General features: G+C 42.4%; 2 protein-coding genes across 2 annotated transcripts in view; one reads left to right on the top strand and one right to left on the bottom strand.

Annotated features, from left to right (window-relative positions):
• LOC146648282 (semaphorin-6B-like) overlaps positions 1-15335 on the top strand; it is a 36382-nt gene extending 21047 nt beyond the window's left edge. The window contains exons 6-17 of the mRNA XM_085389191.1: positions 1735-1833; positions 1919-2009; positions 2262-2381; positions 2957-3045; positions 3126-3343; positions 3427-3558; positions 3795-3944; positions 4104-4280; positions 7105-7245; positions 7841-7918; positions 9311-9372; positions 10710-15335. Of these exons, the coding sequence (XP_085245317.1) occupies positions 1735-1833; positions 1919-2009; positions 2262-2381; positions 2957-3045; positions 3126-3343; positions 3427-3558; positions 3795-3944; positions 4104-4280; positions 7105-7245; positions 7841-7918; positions 9311-9372; positions 10710-11692 (2340 nt within the window). The 3' untranslated portion in view covers positions 11693-15335. The remainder of the gene's footprint in view (positions 1-1734; positions 1834-1918; positions 2010-2261; positions 2382-2956; positions 3046-3125; positions 3344-3426; positions 3559-3794; positions 3945-4103; positions 4281-7104; positions 7246-7840; positions 7919-9310; positions 9373-10709) is intronic.
• Positions 15336-17323: 1988 nt separating this feature from the next.
• LOC146648281 (G protein-coupled receptor 35) lies at positions 17324-18229 on the bottom strand. The gene has a single exon (XM_085390139.1). The coding sequence runs from the start codon at positions 18212-18214 to the stop codon at positions 17324-17326; it is 891 nt and encodes a 296-aa protein (XP_085246265.1). The 5' UTR covers positions 18215-18229.
• Positions 18230-22508: the final 4279 nt, after the last annotated feature.

Below are 22508 nucleotides of genomic sequence, written 5' to 3'. Positions count from 1 at the left end.
CACTTTCATTACATTTAATAAAACCTTCAATGCTCTTTGAACATTAATAGTAAGCAGGCACTAATGAAGCAGCTGTATTAAAAGAACCAGTTTGACGTTTTGGACTTTACATTCATTTGCATTATGCCAGCAGTTTTCACAGAAATGTAATTGCCCAGCTGAGCTTAAGCTTGAGTCCAAATTATGTACAAAGCAAGCAAGACAACATACATTATCCCCAAGTCTTTCGAATATTTGTTTGAAGGAAGACAAAAACATCATGCACTGAGAGGAGCTATATGTTTAATAAACCGGCAATAAGAACCAAGAGTAAATATCACAGAATTACAGTCAAGGGAGTAACGCTGTGGAATAACTGCACAGAGGCAATGAAAGCCTGTTTGTCACTGCAGAAGTTCACACAGCTGTATAAAAACAAGAAACGATGTGAATGTGAGAAAAAATTGGCTCAGTAAATAAGTGGCTTAGGCTTTTCTGTTTTCTTGACTCACTCGGGTTGTCTGGGTGCAGCTATTTTCCTTTATCATTGTTTTGTACACATATCTACAGCTATGCCAATGTAGACAGCCTGTATAAAGTTTAGGTTGTATTTTTTGTTTCTATTTATATAAAGGGGTAGCTCTTGATAAGTATTAAACTTCTCTCCTTTCCCTTTAGAAGTTTAATTTAAATAATTCATTACCATCTGTCCTCTTCCTATCTTACACACAAATGCATCCTTGCAGATTAGCTATAATTTGTGACACACACATAATCTTTATGGACAATTTAACAGCAATTACTGTAGTTTGCTCCTGGTAATATTTTTGTAATTACAAAAGAAGGAATTAAATCATTTTCTGGATAAAGCTTCTTTTTTTTCTTTTTACGGGCTTGTGTAAAACTCTTGTGCCAACTTTCATTTCTTTGTATTTTCTAGGAAAATGGGTAAAAGCCTCAACAATTCACTGAAACATCTATCTATCTATCTATCTATCTATCTATCTATCTATCTATCTATCTATCTATCTATCTATCTATCTATCTATCTATCTATCTATCTATCTATCTATCTATCTATCTATCTATCTATCTATCTATCTATCTATCTATCTATCTCTGGTAGTTCTGAGTTTTGAGATTAAGCAAATGAGGTATATGAACGGTGTTATAGAGGTGGTGGTGGTAGGTGGATGCAACTGATCTTGGACAGTGCTGGAATAGCTGTGCTCTCCTGTTCTCAGTCTTTAAGCCAATCCAATCCAATGTAGCTGGCATGAGACTCTTGACAAGAAAGTGATTTCAAGGGAAGCGATCCTGTCAATTATTTCCAATCTGACGAATAAATACGGAGCTGCCGAAAAGCACAAGTGTTAATCGTCTACCTGCACAGGTATTTTTTCTGTGTTTTCAAGTTCACGCCATCAGACATTGTGGTAAAATACTATCACAGAGGGAGGAAAGGATCATCAAGTTTCCGACTCTCTGGTAGCATCTTTAAACTTCAATCAGCAGCCTCCACTTTGAAGACTACTATAAAGTGCCCATCCTGTTGTTCTTCCAGATGGAGTGGGGTTGAGAGTGTTATTTCCTCTCAGGGCTGTTTTTAAGCTGCATTCTTCATACTTCACTCTGACAGTCTTGTAGCGGCTTTGCTCAAAACCCTCTTTGTCACCTCGAGTGCCCTGTAGGTTTACCCCCCTTCCTTCTGTAATAATAATTTCCTTTTGTTTGGTCTGTTTGTTTTTTCTACAGGGAGAGTGTCGTAATTTCATCAAGGTTTTACTCAAGCAGGACGGTGGACTGTTTGTATGCGGAACAAATGCCTTCAACCCTCTGTGTGCCAACTACACTGTTAGTATCCGTCTATCTGTCATCCACCCTTTCTTTGTGTATCTGCCAGTTGGTTTATCTTTTTTTTTTTTTATTCCTCCTGCAGAGAGACAGTCTAGAAATGGTGGGAGAGCCTATCAGTGGGATGGCACGGTGCCCATATGATCCACGACATGCCAATGTGGCTTTATTTGCAGGTAGCATCTCGGCTTTGCTCTGTAAAGATGAAAAATGTCGCTTTTGTTGCCGACATCAGACTCAGTTTCCAGCTCCAGACAGTGAAACGTCTGTGCCCTTGTGTTTACCTTTGCAAATGATTTATAGTCAGACCTCTCGCTGCATTGCTTGTTTGGTTTTAATCTTCCCGACCTTGTGCTATCGCTCTATCTGTATCTTCACCTTCTTTTCTTCTTCTCCTCCTTCTCTCTCTCCCTGCGTTTCTCCGTCAGATGGAAGTCTCTTTACCGGCACCGTGACAGACTTCCTGGCCATCGACGCAGTGATCTATCGCAGCCTCGGCGACAGCCCTGCCCTCCGCACAGTCAAGCACGACTCCAAATGGTTCCGAGGTACTTTTAGAAACAGACATATTGAAAATGTCCCTCCAGAGCCAGACAAAGAGACAATCACAAAACAAATAAGAGAGAATTGAAAAACTGTCATTGCTATCTTTTTGTAAGTGGCTCGCAGGTGCACAAGACAGTTTGGGCGAGTTAAATAGCAAGCTAAATTTGGCAAAACCAGACACGATTAGGCTCTCGTTTTATCGATTTTTATCATAAGTGGAACATGTCCGGGCAGAGTGATGTATTGAGGTTAGTCAGACTCCACAGATTCGAGGTTTTAACAAGCCTTGGACCAAGCAGCGAAGCGCCTGTTTTCCATGGAGAAGAAAACAAGCCGGGGCAGGTCAAAGCTGGCACAGTGCTGGATGAATAAATGATAGGTAATGTGTATAATCTTAACCCACAACGATAAATTAAAGAGGACATGTATATTTAATGAGTGAGGCTGGTGGACAGCAGCGGTCCATGTTGATGCGACTCTCACTGCAGCCCCATATCAGGGGTTGCGGAGCCTTGTTTGACTCCAGGGACTGTGCTGTAACTGTGATTGTGGTGTTTTTCTCATTTGAATTTCTCAGAGCCCTACTTTGTGAGTGCCATGGAGTGGGGGCCTCATATTTACTTCTTCTTCAGAGAGATGGCCATGGAGTTTCATCATCTGGAGAAGGTGCTCTCCTTCCCTTTTTCTCCTTCCTTCTTCTTGCTTAGTCTGAAGGGTTTTTGTTAAACTTTCCCTTCTTATTCTAGGTGATGGTGTCCCGCGTGGCCCGTGTGTGTAAATCAGACCTGGGTGGCTCCCAGCGCGTCCTGGAGAAACAGTGGACCACGTTTCTAAAGGCGCGGCTCAACTGCTCCGTCCCCGGAGACTCGCACTTTTACTTCAACCTCCTGCACGCCACGAGTGGCATCATCCGCATGCAGGGACGAGATGTCATTCTGGGTCTCTTCTCCACGCCACCCAACAGGTACCACGGGACACATAATACCCAAATAAATGTAATGTTGCTCTTGTTTTCTCATCACCGTCCTCTCCCCCTGTGTTTGGTAGCATCCCGGGATCTGCGGTGTGTGTGTTTGACATGCAGCAGCTCGCTCATGTCTTTGAGGGACGCTTTAAGGAGCAAAAATCCCCCGAATCTATTTGGACACCTGTACCAGATGAAGCCGTGCCTAAACCAAGGTATTATTATGCAAAGTGTATGTAAGCAGGACTTGTAAGCAGAGTACTGCAGTGCTGCTGTCTAAGCATCTGTCTCACATTCAGTAAAGTCCTCCTATAAGCTCCAACTGTCAGTTTTACTTCTATTTCACAACTATTCACCAAATATTCTAATACTGCCTCCAGCAAATGAAAAAAAAAGAATCTCCTCTGGCTTTTCTCTCGGACTGCTTTTCAACTTCTCCCTCTGTCTGCAGGCCAGGAGGATGTGCAGTGCAGGGATCCAGATTTAGCTCCTCGACCACACTGCCAGATGAGGTGCTGAATTTTGTCAAGACCCACCCACTCATGGATGAGACAGTTCCGCTGCTGGGACATAGACCCTGGGTGGTCAAGACTATGGGACGGTACACAGAGTGACTCAGTTGTTTAACAGCATCCATGTAGCTCTATAGAACTAAAAAAGAAAAAAAAAAAGGGAAGGATAAACTGAAAAATAACAGCCAGGATAGGATAGGAAATGTAGTCGATTCACCTTTTTTCTTTTTAATGATCTCTGTTTCTAGGTACCAGTTGACGTCTATGGTGGTGGACACAGAAGCTGGCCCCCATAAGAACCGTACAGTCTTGTTCCTGGGTTCAACCCGTGGGACCATTCTCAAGTTCCTAATGATTCCCAGTGGAGATTCTGTCTCTCATAGCAGCGTCTTTCTGGAGGAGGTGGAGGGATTCAACCCAGATAAGTGAGTATGAGGCAGGATATCTTTGTCCTTGGCATATATCGAGTCACTGTAACTGCTTCTGGCTGATAACTGCAGAGCAGCAGTGCTTTTCACCCAATAACTTTCATCATTTATACTTAATTAAATATTAGATTTTCTACATTTCTGAAGTCCATTTCACAGTAAAAGCCTATTCTTTCATGCCTTTGACCGTATCTATCACAGGTATAGTCATATAGACTATATAATTAAAGCAGTGTGGTGACATTTTTTTTCTTAGCAGCAGTGACAGCAGTCTTAGCCGTGGTACTTTCACAACGCCAGCTCATTAAATTCGGTTGGGCTGAAGGATACTGGAACACAGCCTATCAATCTCTCATGCAACAAACCAATAATCTCACTGTCCACGCATGTCAACTCAGCACCTGGTTAATCTGATTACTGTGACTGAAAACAACTCTGCCCACAGCAGTTACGTGTGAAAATGTAGCTGCAACAGGGAGTTGGTGACTAGAAAATGTTTTCAGCTGCCAAAACTTTTATTGCCTAGGTATCTAATATTCAACTGTTTGTTTATTTGTTTATTTAGGACAGACTTCAGGTGATTTGCAGGTTATTCAATCGATTAATCAGTTAAGTTTTAGTTGTCCCAAAAAATGTTGGTGCATTGTGTAAAATGCCCAATATGACATGTTAATTAAAAAAAACATTTTTTTTGCACCTTCAAATTATTATTAAAAAATAACAATGGAAATGGTTGACAGCAACAAATCATTCAGCCAAACGTATCAGGGATATTTGATGTTATGATGTTTCGTTGCTGAACCAGTGATTTATAGGTACACTCACTGGCCACTTTATTAGGTACACCTTGCTGGTCTCAGGGTGGATCTACTTTTGCCTTCACGGCTGCAGTAATTACTCATGGCATAGATTCAACAAGGTGCCTGAGACATTCCTCAGAGATTTCAGTCCATTTTGACATGATGGTATCACACGGTTGCTGCAGTTATGTTGGCTGCAGGTCCGTGATGAGAATCTCAAAGTGGCAGGTGAGTGCATGTGCCAGTTCTGTTTTGGAAGCACCAAAATAATCAAATTAACTATTGTTTCATGTTGACAGCAAAATTCGGCTGAGACCCTTTATATGATGGCAAGGGCACAGAGCTTTATAGTTAAGTGTTTACAGTGGGATGCAAAAGTTTGGGTAACCTTGTTTTTCCTGTATAAATCGTTGGCTGTTACAATAAAAAATGTCAGTTAAATATATCATATAGGAGACACACACAGTGATATTTGAGAAGTGAAATGAAGCTTATTGGATTTACAGAAAGTGTGCAATAATTGTTTAAACAAAATCAGGCAGGTGCATAAATTTGGGCACTGTTGTCATTTTATTGATTCCAAAACCTTTAGAACTAATTATTGGAACTCAAATTGGCTCGGTAAGCTCAGTGACCCCTGACCTACATACACAGGTGAATCCAATAATGAGAAAGAGTATTTAAGGGGGTCAATTGTAAGTTTCCCTCCTCTTTTAAATTTCTCTGAAGAGTAGCAACATGGGGGTCTCAAAACAACTCTCAAATGACCTGAAGTCAAAGATTGTTCACCATCATTGTTTAGGGGAAGGATACAGAAAGCTGTCTCAGAGATTTAAGCTGTCTGTTTCCACAGTTAGGAACATATTGAGAAAATGGAAGACCACAGGCTCAGTTCAAGTTAAGGCTCGAAGTGGCAGACGAACAAAAATCTCAGACAGACAGAAGCGACGAATGGTGAGAAGAGTCAGAGTCAACCCACAGACCAGCACCAAAGACCTACAACATCATCTTGCAGCAGATGGAGTCACTGTTCAACCATTCGGTGCACTTTACACAAGGAGATGCTGTATGCGAGAGTGATGCAGAGGAAGCCTTTTCTCCGCCCACAGCACAAACAGAGCTGCTTGAGGTTTGCTAAAACACATTTGGACAAGCCAGCTTCATTCTGGAATAAGGTGCTGTGGACTGATGAAACTAAAATTGAGCTATTTGGGCATAACAAGGGGCGTTATGCATGGAGGAAAAAGAACACAGCATTCCAAGAAAAACACCTGCTACCTACAGTAAAATATGGTGGTTCCATCATGCTGTGGGGCTGTGTGGCCAGTGCAGGGACTGGGAATCTTGTCAAAGTTGAGGGACACATGGATTCCACTCAATGTCCAGGAATCAGTGACAAAGCTGAAGCTGCGCCGTGCTGGATCTTTCAACAAGACAACGGCCCGAAACACTGCTCAAAATCCACTAAGGCATTCATGCAGAGGAACAAGTACAACGTTCTGGAACGGCCATCTCAGTCCCCAGACCTGAATATTATTGAAATCTGTGGTGTGAGTTAAAGAGAGCTGTCCATGCTCGGAAGCCATCAAACCTGAATGAACTAGAGATGTTTTGTAAAGAGGAATGGTCCAAAATACCTTCAACCACAATCCAGACTCTCATTGGAACCTACAGGAAGCGTTTAGAGGCTGTAATTTCTGCAAAAGGCGGATCTACTAAATATTGATTTCATTTCTTTTTTTGTGGTGCCCAAATTTATGCACCTGCCTGATTTTATTTGAACAATTATTGCACACTTTCTGTAAATCCAATAAACTTCATTTCACTTCTCAAATATCACTGTGTGTGTCTCCTATATGATATATTTAACTGACATTTTTTATTGTAACAACCAACGATTTATACAGGAAAATAACGGCGATTAACAAGGTTGCCCAAACTTTTGCATCCCACTGTATGTGAAGCCAAAAGAGGAGTGCAGAGGTGTTACATCTGACTTGACTTTCTGTCCCTGTGTCCAGATGTGGTGAGGACTCTCCTCAGGCCCGTCAGCTCCTGTCTCTGTCGCTGGACCGAACAAGCCACACTCTGCTGCTGGCCTTTCCCTCGTGCCTGGTCCGAGTCCCCACATCTCGCTGCCACCTTCACTCACGCTGCATGAAGTGAGTGGCACTTTTGCCTTTCAGAGTATTTTCCTTTTCTTCAATCTTTCTTTGGCCAATAATTAGGTCACTTTAGCAGCTGCCATATGCCAAGGCTTTATTTTCTGGCCAACTTTTATTTCTCCTCTGCTTTCTCACTTCCTGGTACTGCTATCATCCAATTAAAATGTACAGTTCTATTTTCATTTTTTGCATGTTTGTATTTTGGATATGCATGTCACAGCTGGCTACTTTGGTTTAATATTTATTTTGAGAAAATTTGTTTTGCTAGCAAATGATATTTAAATTGACACAAGAGGCTGATTGACTGTGAAAACAAAGGAGGCACCTGTATTTTATCTGTCTATATGAGGAAGGTGTTTTGAACACTGTGCCATGGACCTGATTCCCACAGCAGATAAATCACACTTAGATAGTGTGAACAAGCAACCATTTGATAGAATATGTGTGTCTGCGGCGTATAAAAATGAATCCCTCGCAAGGATTTATTATCTCAGTAGTTGTCCGCATATTTCAAAACAGACACGTTTCACATTTGAGGATTTTAATGATGTTTAATGATGTTGTTTTGATTGTTTGCTTGTTGTGTGAGTAGAAGCTGTCTGGCCTCCAGGGATCCATACTGTGGCTGGACCAGAGGCAGCACTTGCTCCTTTCTAAGACCCGGTACACGGTGAGGACAACAAACATGCACACAACACTGAATGTTTACTGCCTCCAAATGAAGATGATGTAATTGCAAAATCAGTATGAGCTACACAGGCTACTTGACCTAAATGGTCTCTCTCTCTCTCTCTATGTATGTATATGTATGTGTGTATATATATGTTAGCATGAATAAACCACCAGTGGGTCACACAACTGAAACTAGGAGATGCAACCATTAACACAAATGGAAGGGAAAACATGCAAATTCCACAGAAAGAGGCCCACAGCCCAGATTTGAACCCAAAACCTACTTCCTGTGAGGCAGCAGTGCTAACCGCTGTCCCCACCTCCAAGTCTGGGCTGTCACCCCTTAGCAAGTTTGTGCCAATACACATGTTGATAAAGGAAAACCAGTGAACAGTTTGCTTTCCTTTCTAAATGTTTAAGTTAATTTTGTTATTTCTTTGTAATGACCAGTAGACAGTGCTTATTTTTTATTATTTCTTACTAAAAATACAGGTGTCTGAATCAAATGCAGAACCTGCAGACTGATGAAGTCTTTGAAACCCGTGATCAGAGGGACTCCATTGGCTTTATTACACTATGGGGGTCATTTTGCCAACATAGTTTGGGTCCACTCCTCCCGCTAGAGGGATGGGACCCAGCAAATCAATACGAAGTACGATTACCTTTATTATATGGTGAAACATTTCTATCCTGATGTCAGTGACCACTTCCAGCGTAACAATGTCTCAATCCATAGGGTAACCGGGGTCACCGAACAGTTTGATGATGATGAAGATCGTATGCCTGACCTAAATAAATATCTATAGGAGATACTGTTAGGCAGCAGCCTCCACCGTCATAATCAAAACACTAAGTTAGGGAGCATCTTTTGGGAGAATGATGGTCTTCTCTAGTAGAATCAATACCAAGAGGCATCAAAGCTGTTCTGACAGCATATGGAGGTCCAGCACTGCTATTAGGACACATTACGACCCCCCTCCCCCTCTCCCCTCTTTTTCCACCAGCTTGTAAATCACAACACACGCTCCCCACCCTTTGATCCTCTTAGGGGTGGAAAAGAAAAAGAAAGAAAATCCATAAAGGGATCAAAAATGTCATAACACCGAATCTTAGATCCATATGTGCAATATCAGTTTTTATTGATCCCCACTAACAAACATCATTCACAAACAACTTTCTGCACAAAAGTGAGCATGAAAAGGGTCGGATTTTCATTGATTAGCTGTAAATGATTTATTTGTGAAGTCAGGCATCAAAATTCATTCAATGCGCTCTTCCATGAGTATTCATGTGTCTATATAACAATTAAGGAAACATGTTTCCTGCTGTGTGCTGTCTTTATTAAAAACAAATCTCTGATTATTTTGTCTGTGATCTCTCTGTCTCGTAGACTCCCTTTTCAGCAAGATGTGGAGTATGGAAACACCACCTCCCACCTCGGAGACTGTGATGGTAGGTTGCAGCACTATGACATGGATGCTGCTGGTTGTGTGCAGTCGAGTGAGGGCAGGCTCCACCTAGTGGCTCAATCGCTCATTACACCTGCCTATTTGTCACTGAACATTATGTTCTGATAGTACCAAGTGAGAGAGTACAGACAGTCATTTCTGGAATTAAGTTAATTTTAATTATCAAGGATGTAACATGATTTACTCCGCAGCTCAGCAAGATCCATTCAGCATGGAAACTGAATACTTTAGTATTTTTGTGAGAGCTGGAAGAAGAAGAAGTGAGATTCTGGTTTCGGTCTCACTTCCTTCAGGTCAAAACATATCCCAGAGTGACATTTTAATTAGGGAGGTTGTGAAAGTTGTGCAACTGTGTGTAGATAATACTGGAAATGCACTATCATTCAGCATATGAGGTTTTGTTTTGTCATATATCTGATAGCGAGGAATGGGTTCGGCTGGTACGCGAGCAGGAAACGGCTGAGCATAATGTCACTACATCCCGCTTCTGTTGAGAGGCTCAGATGTCACTGCAGCAGTACCACAGAGGCCCTCTTTGAACCGTGCTTTGAAATCCACAGAGTCAGTGGAAAACACCAAAAAAAGGCATTTCCTCTACAGCATTTTCTTTTTTTACGAGGTGTTCCGTTTGCTGTAACCCAGATTCAGCATCATAAAATCCATTTAGCTGGTTCGGAATTTCCAACAAAACAACAGAAAAGGGATACGCAGCACATTCCAAGCCCTCACCACACTCATTTGTCTTGAAATAACATATGACAACAGATAGCACTGGAAGTCAGTGATACCCAGCTGCACATCTGTCAGACTGTAATCCAAGCGGTGAAAACGTCGGAGAGGCTGAGCCAGAGACAGGCATGTGGTGCTGTGTCTGCAGATGGGAGCTATTAGAGCTGGGTGGAAACACTGAGGTAAGGCCTTGCTGCAAAGGGGCAACTCTCTGGCCAGGCAGCAGGATGGAAAGTGTGAGGAGAGGGAGAAAGGGAGCTGCTGTAGTCTTAGCTGTGCTGATGACAAGTGCAGGCCTCTCTGAAACAGAGCTCGTGGAGCCTCAAGGCCAAACTGGAGAGAAGTTACTCTGAAACATAATCATCACAGAAAGAAAATCCTATAATGCTGCAGATGATGATCACCACTTAGGAGTGTATTGTAGTTTTTGATCTATCATGATACGAGACGGGAAAGTGCTAAGTAACAGAATAGGACTATATGTAATAATAATCATTTTAAACTACAGCCTCCGGTCACACATTGAGACAGGACGGTCATTGGAGAGTTCTACTGAATGTCATCTTTGTAACTGTGTCTTTTAATCTTCAGGAATTCTCCAACAGAGTTTGCTCATTGAACCGGAGAGCCTGGTCTCGCTCAACCTGCTCGTGGCATCTGCAGTCTCTGCATTCACCATAGGGGCGGCGCTCTCGGGCCTTGCTGTGTGTTGGATCATGGCCCACAAGCCTGCAAACCGTCGCCATGGCACCACTTCCCAGGCCTCCATCCAGCGGCGTGAAAGAGGCCTGCTGAGTAGCGGCGGAGGGATGGAAGGCTCTGTGTTGAGCGTGACACGGCAGGGAGGAGGGGAGCGCCCCTGCTCTCAGGGCGGGGAGACCTTGTTTGTCATGCCCAACGGCTGGGTGAAGTCGGGAGAGCTAGACCCCGGTTTCCTGCCCACTCCGGAGCACACACCCCAGCAGAAACGCAGAGGCCTGCGGCTGTCCGACTCCAACTCTGGAGGGTGGGACACAAGTCAGACCTACCTCGGGGGAGGTTCTGTAGGTCTGGGTTCACCCTGTCGCATGCCCCCCTCTGTTTATCTGACCACCAGACTCTTCCAGCAAGGCGGAGGTGGAAGACACAGCGGCGACAGCCGAGGGAATGACACGCCACGCCAGCACTATGTCTGTCTGAGCAAGCAAGAAAAAGCGAAGGGGACGCCCAAAGCCCCCCTCAGGAAGTCTGCAGTAGAATATGTTTACCCCATGACCCCCCAGGACTCACCTGAGCGTCGGAGGGTGGTCTCAGCACCCAGCGCACCAATGGAGTACAGCGAGCCACTGCCTTTGCGTTGGCCAGCCCAGGAAGGATACATCCTCAGCAGCCACGGGATGGTTCCCGTCCCCCTGCCTCCCCCATCAATGCCCGCTCCCAGCAGCCAAGCTTATGTGTCCCAGCAACACACCCCCGGGCTGAGCAGGGCTCTCCTGAGAGGGGCCCTGGAGCGAGGGGAGCTGGGTGAGCTGGTGGATCTCAGCCAGCTGATGGGTAAGAAGAACTGCAGTGACAGGACTCAGGCTGGCCAGTGACTGTGGAGGAAACCAATTCTGTTTCCAGGGCTCTTTGTTTTGTTTACATAAATGTCCTTACTCTTTATTCTGCCTGTCACTCTCTCCCTTCTCTTTTCCCCACATCTTTATTTCATTGTCATTTCGGCCCACTACCCCACTCCATAATCTTCTCTGTCAGTCTCTCGGGCAACCCCTCTTTCACCCCGTGATGAGCCTCTCCTTATGACTGGCTGCTGGGTCTGCCGCTCATATCCTGGCTCACATTAATTGGTCAGATGGACTGAGGTTGTTGCTGTGTCTGCATTGCAGAGTTGCCTCCCTCTCCTGATCTTAGTGGCAGCAGGGAGAGAGAGAGAGACTAGAGGGGAGCAAAGAAGATGGAAAGAGAGCAGAAGGGGGGCAGCAGAGAGGACGAGGATGAAAATGGACGTGGCACTTAGATACTGCGTTCACTGTGCAGATTGACTGCAGAGCCAGTCGAATGCTCTTGCAATAGTGGGATGCTTTTCCCTTCATGGATAGCATTAACAAGACTGCTAGCCATCTGTTCCCCACTGCATTACCTGTTGGTGTGATTGCCAACTGGGTACTTGAAGTGAAATTGGAAATTCTGAACATCTTTAAAGTATCTGAAGCTCCAGGTGAAAAAAAAAAGGTCATTCTCTCAAGACAGATATTGAACCTATAAGTCCTTCAGTTTTTTCCCCACTCTTTCTCCTTGCTGCACACATACAAGTACATGTATTTGTACAGGTGGGTATTTAGTATTCTGTGTATACGAAGGAGCATGACTTGTGTGCCAGATGCCTCTAACCTGTCTCGTGGGGATATGGGACCATAACTCACGTCTTTGGAGTGCAGGGCGCAGGACTGGAACGTCAGCACTATTCCTGCCAAATGCATGCTCTCTGTAATGACGGCATCTCAGCTGTCCATCACTCAATTCGTTTCTTGCTTCCACTCTATGTACTCTTTAACAACCAATAATTCCACAAGGACATCAGGTGGGATTGTACCACAGCACTGGACTGACAGAAAAATCACAAATGACAGAAAGATAGACAGAAAGGCAGGAGGCGTTATGGAGAATATAACGTACAAGAACTGCAGTGTAAGAACACCTTGTCCTTCACTGTCACCTTATGGTTTTTTCTGCTTACACACACACACACACACACACACACACACACATTCATTAGGTCTGCATTATAGAACGCAGTCCAGTTTTACGGGGGAAGATTTCCCCTTAGGCTCACAGTGGGTCAAGGTCCCACAGATGTAATACAGAGCACAGTGGCAGTTACAGTGGGGATGATTGAAACCTCTGGCTCATCTTAGAGCCAACAGGGGTGAGGGGAAATGTTCTCAGCTGGCAAATGGGACTATATATTCAGCCCATCAAAGTGTCCGCGGTGCCACGAAATGGTCGGCCTTTAGATCAACACAACACGGTTTAAACGTGTTGCAGCAGTAAAACAGAGACCAGATAAAGAGGGCAGATGGAAAAAAGGAAATAAAAACACGATCATATGAAGGTGCAAGAACTAAAACTACTGTGGGAAACAATGAGAATCTGTTACAGCTGACTGGGTGACTTGATGGTCAACCCTCCGGTCTACTAGACGACAAATGAACGCTGGTTTGCGCTGAATCCGAAGCGAGCAGCAATATATGGTTTATATGTACATAGTAAACTTTAATTTAGGTGAGACCATAATGTTAGACAAACAGTAACTTAGAAAAAATATAGACAGGCATCAGCTTGGAAACAAAAATATGCATTTTACTGTCTCATTATAAGAGTAACGTGGAAAATTCTCACAGTGACCTGCTCCAAGATGGAAATGTCCAAGACACTACGCATCGCCGGTGTCTTTTTTTTTTCTTTTCTTTACTTCAATGTGCCAAACCCAAATGAAGAATGATTTACTGATGCCTGATTAATGAAGCAAAAAAAAAGAGTGGGAGAAACTTTAAAAGTGCCATGAAAACATAGTTTAGGTCAGCAGTGCACCTTCCTCACGTACTGTGGTGTTGAAGAACTCACTTATTGCAGTATACTTCTTATAATTCTGCCTTTGACGTAACGCGATGAATGTTTCTTCTTTTTTTCATTGAGATGCCGACTTGTACTGCTGTTAAAATACACTTTTTTCAGCTCTCTTCATGTGACGCTCCTGATGCTGAATGTTAAAAACACTATTTGAGGGTCTGTTTGTAAATTACTTTTACTTAAAGGGACGGTTCACCTCTGAAATGAAATGTATGTATTCTTCCTCTGGTCTGCTTTGCTTTATTTTATTTTATCCATAGTGTGAGTTGCTCCTTTAGAGACATCAGCTGTAGAAATACTTGTCCGCTCTTGAATATAATGGAAAGAGATGACCATTTCCTTGTGCTTTTCAAAAATAAAAATAAAAACTCAGCAGTTTTGTCCCTTTCCACACATCATGATGCAGTTGCTCAAAAAAACCCGGAAAAACAACAAAGCTTGCTGTAAGCAGCTTGTCATTGGAACTATTTTCTCCGTAACGTTTAATCATTGGTGAGAAGGAGCCTGATGCTTCCTTCTGCATAGTGACATATGTGGCTGATGTAGTTTGGTTCCTCCATGAAACTGCCTACATCAAGGTTTGTGGGCTGTTTTTTTTTTTTATCCAAGTAACACTTTTTGTAGAAATATTGCAGCTGAATCTTTCAAATGTAGTGTTTCAGCACTTTGTGCGCCACAAGGCAACTGCAATGTGCTTCCATTATATTCAAGAGAAGGCTGACTTTTCTACAGCTGATGTATCTCCAACACGTTTTAGATAGAAAGCGCAGCAGACCGGGAAAAAAAACCCTGATCTTAGGTTTAATACATCACGCCATATACTGTACATATGTAAGCATACATTACATACTCTGTCATGCCCTTTCAACACTATTAATGTTTTCGCTGGTGCCGTGACATGAACTGAATAGCAGATATCTAACAATAATAATAATGTTTTATAAGTAGTTCATAAGCAAACCCTCAAATGGACTGAAGTGCATTGAGGGAACACTGTGTAGCTCATTTCCTGATTATGGACGTTTCGTTGTGTAGTCTGTAGTCTGGTGATTGTCTGTCTGTCATCGTCAACCAACTGCCATACTGGAGGATCTTGAAAACCGCTCGTCAGCATCCCGAGTGAATGAATGTAATCACTTTTGTTTGGCACCATTACAATGTGCAGAAATAAGGAAAAGCACAAACTGTGTGGGGGTTTCTTTCCTTTTCTTTCTAAAAGGGAGCTGTTCTCCATAACATTTGTGAATAATGTAAATAACCATCCTGAATGTATTGTGTACCTGTGTGGTTTCAGGGATGGGGGTGTGGAAATTGGGAGGGGGGGATCCGTGCTCTTCTAAGGCAGCGCGGTTGCTGAAGTGCGAGGCTATTTTTTCGGTGACGATACTGTGAATAAGACGTATGTACAGTATTTACGTGACTATTGGCTGAACGCAGACTTCAGCAGTTTCCTTCCTGTCGTTAGAGTAGAGTCGCAGGCCTGACCTCAGTCTGAGCTGAGCCGTCTCATTTGACTGATGCCTGCCAAGTTTTGCAGTCGCTAAGCCACTGCTGATATAATAATCATCAATCTTTGGAGTACTGCTATTAAATGGCATTATATAATTGACTGCTAATGTTGTCGCGTGTGGTTTTGAATGCACTCATTAAAATAAATGCATGTCATTATACACGTGCCCACGCACACAGTGCACACACAAATGCACAGTCACTAATGCAGCATGATTGCTTCACTGCCGTCTAGAGTGATGTGTATATCATTATCGCAGTTTATTTTCTTTAAATGAGACATATTTGTCTCGAAACTGGCAGCTTTAGGCTTCAGAGCAGACAGATTCAGAGCAGAGGAAGTGGAAAATCTTTCAAGCATGTGCTTTTCTTGCCACTAGAGGGAGCTGGACACTGGCCTGCATTCATGTGCTCCTGGGTTTCACACAGGAAGGAGTGAAGGACACAAACTCCCATGGGCCCGCTTCTGTTAAGTGCACATTGTCTGTCTGTGCTGCTATACGCCTGAGACAGACTGATGTTTTGATGAGAGGTGTGTAGCAAAGCTGGCAAAGCAAAGCCTTTGTTATCTCCTTTCCTGTTTTGCTATGAACATCACACAGACAGCACAGAAGACATAATGGGTTTTAAAAAAATACAGATATTTATAGCTTAAGACAAATATAAAACATACATAACACACATTAACTAAGACTTAATACAGCAATTTATTGAGTCAGTCCAAGCCAGGTGTTAAAGACAACTGATATATACCAATGAGTCACTGGGAAATAAACACAGATAATAAAAAAAAGGAAAAAAAGAAATCCATTCTCTTCCACTTATCCAATTCAGGTTTACAGGGGTTGATGCCATTTACCATATGAGCTGCCTGGACAGGCCAACAACCTGTCACAGGCCTAAAAGAGAAACAGACAACCATTCACACTTATGGGCAATTTAAATCACCATGGACTAGAAGGAAGGAAGCCAGAGTACCCACAGACAACATGCAAACTCCACACAGACAGTTGATTCAAACTCAGGACCTTCTTGCTTTGCGTCAACACTACTAATCTTGCTGTGCAACTAATACAAATTTCCATAGCTAACCAGGAATATTTGTGTACTTCATAGACTATAAAATTGCCTCTGCGAAAAAGGAATCATATGTCATAATACATAAAAAAGAACAAATCACAAAAAACAGTCAAATATTTATTTTAATGCAATAAGTCAATCAGCTGCTCCATTGCTAAGTAACTCAAATGGAACCAATGTTTTAAAAGTCAAAAAATGTCTTGAGAGAGCAAGAGACATTTTTAAAATGGTCAAAGAGTAGCAGCGGTATTCCAACTTTTTGTGAAAACCAAATGTATCAAGTGGATTCCTGTGATTCTCACAGTGTACCACAGCTTCTTCACTTTAATTCTCAGAGATTTCAGGTACTTGTCTTCAGCAAATGTCAATCAGAGCAGGTGAAATTTACTAGAAAGCCCCTTCATGCATTGTGCCATCAGTGTGGAGAATGGGACACCCACTCCCAGCATGCCTACATGTGCAGTAAATGTGAGTTTTACGTTAATATTCTTTGAGTCCTTAGATTGGTTTTGTTAAGCATTGGTAGGCATGGTAATCAGCTTTTGCTGTTGCAGACTACAAACAGTTCGTGGCAACCAAGGGAACAGTCAGATATATCTAAGCTGTCAGAAAAAATCATCCATACGAGTCACAGATTATTCACTTAAATTATGCATGAGGGATGGATGTTTTTGACAGATTTCTAAAGTATTTGTCTTTTCTTGTTTTTATGGTCTATTAGATTTTCTTAAAAATGTGTGTGGAGATGACAAAACAGCACCTAAATGAAATACATTTAAGTTAGCATACATCTTGTTGTCTGATATCTGTGACTGAACAAACATTTACCTAAGTTAAACAGCAGCTCTGACTCATTGTGGTCATTTGACCTGTATTTTTGCCCATGTGTTCTACATATTTATCAAAGCCTCAGGCTTTAAGATCTTCTTCTAGTTTAACTTTTGACTTCAAATATAACTGAACTTTACGGTATTTTGCCTCTTTAAATAACACACTCAAATGCTGCCTTAAGAGTTACGTGCTTTTGAATAAAAGCCTTTCAATAAAAAACAATAGCTGATGGAATCGAAACAGCAATTTGTGCCAGCAATCCATTCAGACCAGAGTAAATACTTGTGCACAGTAGTGCTTTTGCATATCCAGTCTTCCTGTGGCTCGTCAAAGAGGCCAGCAACAAAGGCGATATGGATCGGCGTGTAACAGACGATAAACACAATCATATTGGCTGTGACTATGCCAACAATGTTTTTCTTCTCCTCTGACTTGTCGGCCTCCTTTAAAAACATACGGATGATCCGAGTGGAGCAGAAAACGATGATCAGGAGTGGGATGAGAAAACCTATAAATATCACTGACGTCATACTCCATGTACGATGTGGAATATTTTTACATCGTTCAAAACATGTCCAGAGTTTTTCAGGATAGTTGTCCTTGCGGACTATAATGCATGCTGTTATCACAACTACCCAAATGACCAAACACACTGCAAAAGCTATCTGTTTCTTCCATCTCCACGATCTGGCACGCAGTGGGAATCTTATACTCAGGTAGCGTTGGACACTGATGGCTGCTGTTGTGAAGATGCTGGCATACATGTTGATATAATGTACATACATGAGAAAGGTACAAAAGTAAGTTACAGGCAGGCAGGAGAAGGCATCGTAAATCCTGAAGCTCAGGAAAAGGATGAGGGAAAAATCTGCAATGTTCAGGTTCAACATATAGATGTGCGTGTCTGTCCACGAGCGCCGTACGGTAATGAAGGCATACAGAGCAGCAGCATTTATCAGGAAACCCAGAAGAAACAAAGTTGCATAACCCAGACCCTGAAGATAATCCACTGTGCAATTCGTGGCACAGTTGGTGGTAATGTTGCAAACGGTCTCATTTGCAGACATATTGTTCAGTATCTGCGGCCCTGCGTTAGAATCAAACAGAGTAATACGTTAATTACTTGTCTAGATAAGCGAGCAAATCAGTCATAATAATCCACATGTTACTCATTAAAGCGTGTGTACTGTATATATTTTCAACTCTTCAGGGAATATTTTCATGACATATGTACATTAAAGTGTACAATGCTGCCTTGGAGTAACTGTTAACTCTTACTTTTTAGCACAAAAGGTCCTCACGTGTTACTGTATCTACCCTGGAGTTCAGCAAGTGTGGGAAACAGTGAAGTGATTAGAAGAAGTGAAAACGTAGAAGGCACTCGCTTGACTTTGCTTAGAGTTGCTACAGTCATGTCCTCTGCATATGTACTCAGAAATATTAGCGCAGCAGTTAACAAGTTTCATCATTATTTGAAAATAACTGTCTGGTAAGACTAAATATAAATACCTTGCAATATAAATTCCAGTGAAATGGTCGTATATAAATAAAATCAGATGTAACCATTATTCAAAATCTTCCCCTTTTTAAACAGTGAAACAAGTGTATAAACTATCAAGCAGGCAATACATAACAAAGACAACTATTGCACACCAATAACTACAGGACTGCCTCACAATATTGTGTTCAACAGAACAAAAAAATGAAATTAAGTCTGCCTTTTCAGCTAATCATTTCCAAACATGCAACACGAGCTTCTGTCTGTCTTCTTCATCCCCAAGAGAGAAACTCAATTCACAGCCAAGTGACATCAGCCAGTAAAGTATCAGCTAAGAAAAACTGTGAGAAACAGTAACTGTAACAAAGTAACGTGTCTGACTTCCTGATAGCGCTGAAATTTGTCAAAACTAGAAGAAAAATCTGATAAACTTTGAGTTCCTGATTAAAGTCAACCATCAGAAACCAAAACTCACCGGCTGAGATGCACTCTTCTTCATAAAGCTCGCTGAAGTGATTTATCGTACTGCTGCACCAGCATGTTTCTGTGTCAGTAACAAACGCCCGGAATTCAAATCTGCTGTTAGGTTGCCTCATTTCCTTCTTTGTTCATTTCGGTTTATAAATTTCATGAGAAACGTCCAGCAGCACGAGCCACGAGCTATATGGTGATACACCACATCATGCCGGTTTCATGGCAGGCTAACAGTATCTATTTTCAGACTACCTGCCACACAGAAAGATGTGTGGTGAGAAAATGAAACTGGTGCAGATTTTTATGACTACACTTTGAATCTGTAGTACTTGCTGTTCGCATGCAATACGAGAAAATGTTTGTAAAGTTCTTACATTTTTTAATCAATACATTGCAATCCAAGAAAGATCTAAAACAGGTTGGAACCAGAGAACCAAGTCAGGGCAGTATAGTAACATTTCAAAGACATTTTTAAAAAGGTGTAGTTTTGTCCTTGTGCAGGAGTTCTAGTTATGTAGAAGTTTTTCCAGTTTGCTGGTGTGTGTTAACACAAAGCAGTGGATAAAAGACATCGGCACTGATCTTACTTAAGCAATTATTGCTGCTGATCAGTCTGGGCAAAGATTATAAGTCCATTATTCCACAGTCTTCTTCTTTCAACTGCTCTCTTTAGGGATCACCGTTGTAGATCATTTGCTTCTGTCTCATCCTATTTCTGCTATAATCCTCTGTCACACCAACCGTCTGCATCTCCTCCCTCATTGTGGTCTTTTGTTCTCCTCCTGCATGGCTCTTTCTGCTATCCTCTCTTCACTCTCTTCTTCAACTTTCTTTTGCGCCATCTTTTACTTTAAATGGTTGACCACAGGAATTCAAAATCATCTACTTTAACTGCCACTACACCTTGCACTTTCACTGCTACACCTGCCTCCCATCCATCCACACACATATTCTGTCTTGTTTCTACAGGTTTCTCTCCAGAGCATACCTCCACCTTTCCAAGCACTTTTCCATTTGCTGCCTATTCTCACTACAGATAGCAATGTCGTCTGCAAACTTCACAGAGACTTGCCAGACCTCATCTATCAACCCATTCATCATGATTGCAAACAAGAAGAGGCTCAGAGCTGATCCCTGATGTAATGCTACCCCCATCCTCAGTCACTCCTACTGCAAACCTCACCACTGTCTTCCTGTCATGCATGTTCTGCATCACCTTCACATACTTCTCTGCCACTCCTGTCGTACAGCACCATAGTTCCACCTTTATATGCTTTCTCTACATCTACAGGTCAACTTCTTCTGACCTTCTCCATCAACACTCTTCACACAGACATTGCATCTGTAGGGCTCCTAGCTTTAACAGCCCTTTTCCATATCTTCATGGTATAGCTGATGAACTTCATCCCTCCGTAGTTCTGTTCTGTAACAACACGCTTCTTAATCATTCCTCAAGCATCCTCTCACTCTACAAGATTGTGTTAAACATCCATCCATCCATCCTCTTCTGCTTATGTGGGGCCAGGTCGCAGGGGTAGCAGCCTAAGGACCAGCATGCTTTCATTCTCTTCTTGGCTGCCCTCACTTCCTCTCCACTTCCTGATTCACTAACTGCCCTCCACCCATCCTCCTCTCTCACTCATTTTCTTTAAGCATGAGCTCCTTAAAGGGCTCCTTTCAACTTCTCAACTCACTCTCTTTACATATTAGCACATTTTCATATCTATCCTTAATCACCCCACACTACTGCACGTCCACTCCACCTCAGTTTGTCTGTTTAACTAGCTAATCAACACAACTCCTGTTCTCCACCTTAGTGTTTAGCCTCACATACAGCTCACTATAAGCCTTTGCATTTGCTTTTGTAACCTCTCTTTCTAGCTGTACACCTAGCCATCAAGTCTCCTTTTTCCTCTGTCTGGAGGATAAACCAAAAACCTTCTTGGCCGTTTTCCTTTCCACTTCAGCTTTCAGAGATTGTCTCAACCCCTCCCTGAACTCTGTGCAACATTCGTCCTACTTCAACTTCCACCATTTTGTCCTAGCGTCTACTTCACTGGCTTTCTCTTCTTGATTTCTAAAATCATACATACTACCATCCAGTGCTACCTAACTACATTCTCCCCTGACATCTCCTTTCTCTTTCCGGTTGCACTTCCTGGATACGATGTAGTCCACCCAATACTATGTCACCTTGTGAAATATATCTTGATGGCTATGGCTACTTCCATCCTTTTTTCCCCCAAATCCACTACCATCTGTCCTTCTGCATTTCCCTTCTTAACACCACATCTACCAACACCTCCTCAAGACCTCTGTTCGCTTCACCAGTGTGTCCACTGAACTCAAAATGTTCCAATCACTGGTCGCTCTCCCCTGAGAACACTCTATTCCAGTTTATTCCAAAATTCCTCTTTGTCTTCTGCCTGACATCCAGGCTGTGGGGTATATGCCCTACAGACATTTAAAATCACCCCTTCAATTTCCAGTTTCAAACTCATGATACGGTATGAGACTTTCTGCACCTCCACAACACTATTTACATGCTTTTCCTTCAAAATTATCTTTACTCCATTTCTCTCCCCATCTACACGATGGTAGAACACACTGAATCCCCCTCTAATGCTGAGCTCTTGCTCCCCTTCCACCTTGTCTCCTGCAAAAATGATAAATCTACCTTCATTTTGTGCATTATTTCAGAAAGCTCGCTCTCTTCGCCAGTTATATTCCCTACTTTAAAGTCCCGACTCAGTATTCCACTCTCTTGACTGCAGCGTGAGAAATTAATCACAACTTGAAAACATTTAAAACAGTGTCCAATCTTCCCAGAAGTGGACGTGTGAACAATTTCACCCCAAGGTCAAACCGCTCATTTCTCAAAGAGAACTGTCCAGGCCTCAGTCAGCATGTTAAAAGTTCATGACAGGAGGGTTGATGATTTGGGCTTGTTTTGCAGTAATTGAACTGGTAGTGAAATCCTCTGTATACTGAAGTATTCTAGAGTCAAATGTGAGACCATCTGTCTGACAGATAAACTGGGTTGTGCAACCCAAAAAATATCCAAAGCACAGCAGCAAATTTAACAAAGAATGCCTGAAAAAGAAAAAACTTGGAGTGTTGCAATTACCTGGTAAAAGTCAAGACTTCAACTCCGCCGAAATGCTGTGTCAAGACCTTGAGAAAGCTCTGCATAAACAAATACCCACAAACCTCAATGAACTGTAGCAACATTTTAGAGAAGAGTGATGAAATCATACAGAAAACAGTTAATTCCCATTATTGCTGCTAGTAGTGTTTCTACAAGCTATTGAATCACGGGGTGTAAACTTTCCTTTTCACTTGACAGTAGATTGTAAAGATAAAATGCACCAGAGGAGGCAGCAAATTTC

This window comes from Rhamphochromis longiceps, linkage group LG18, assembly GCF_057381845.1.
Source record: "Rhamphochromis longiceps isolate RC_006_pf linkage group LG18, R_longiceps_female_GT1.1, whole genome shotgun sequence".
Classification (NCBI taxonomy): Eukaryota; Metazoa; Chordata; class Actinopteri; order Cichliformes; family Cichlidae; genus Rhamphochromis; species Rhamphochromis longiceps.
This window is presented reverse-complemented; position numbering and strand designations above follow the sequence as displayed.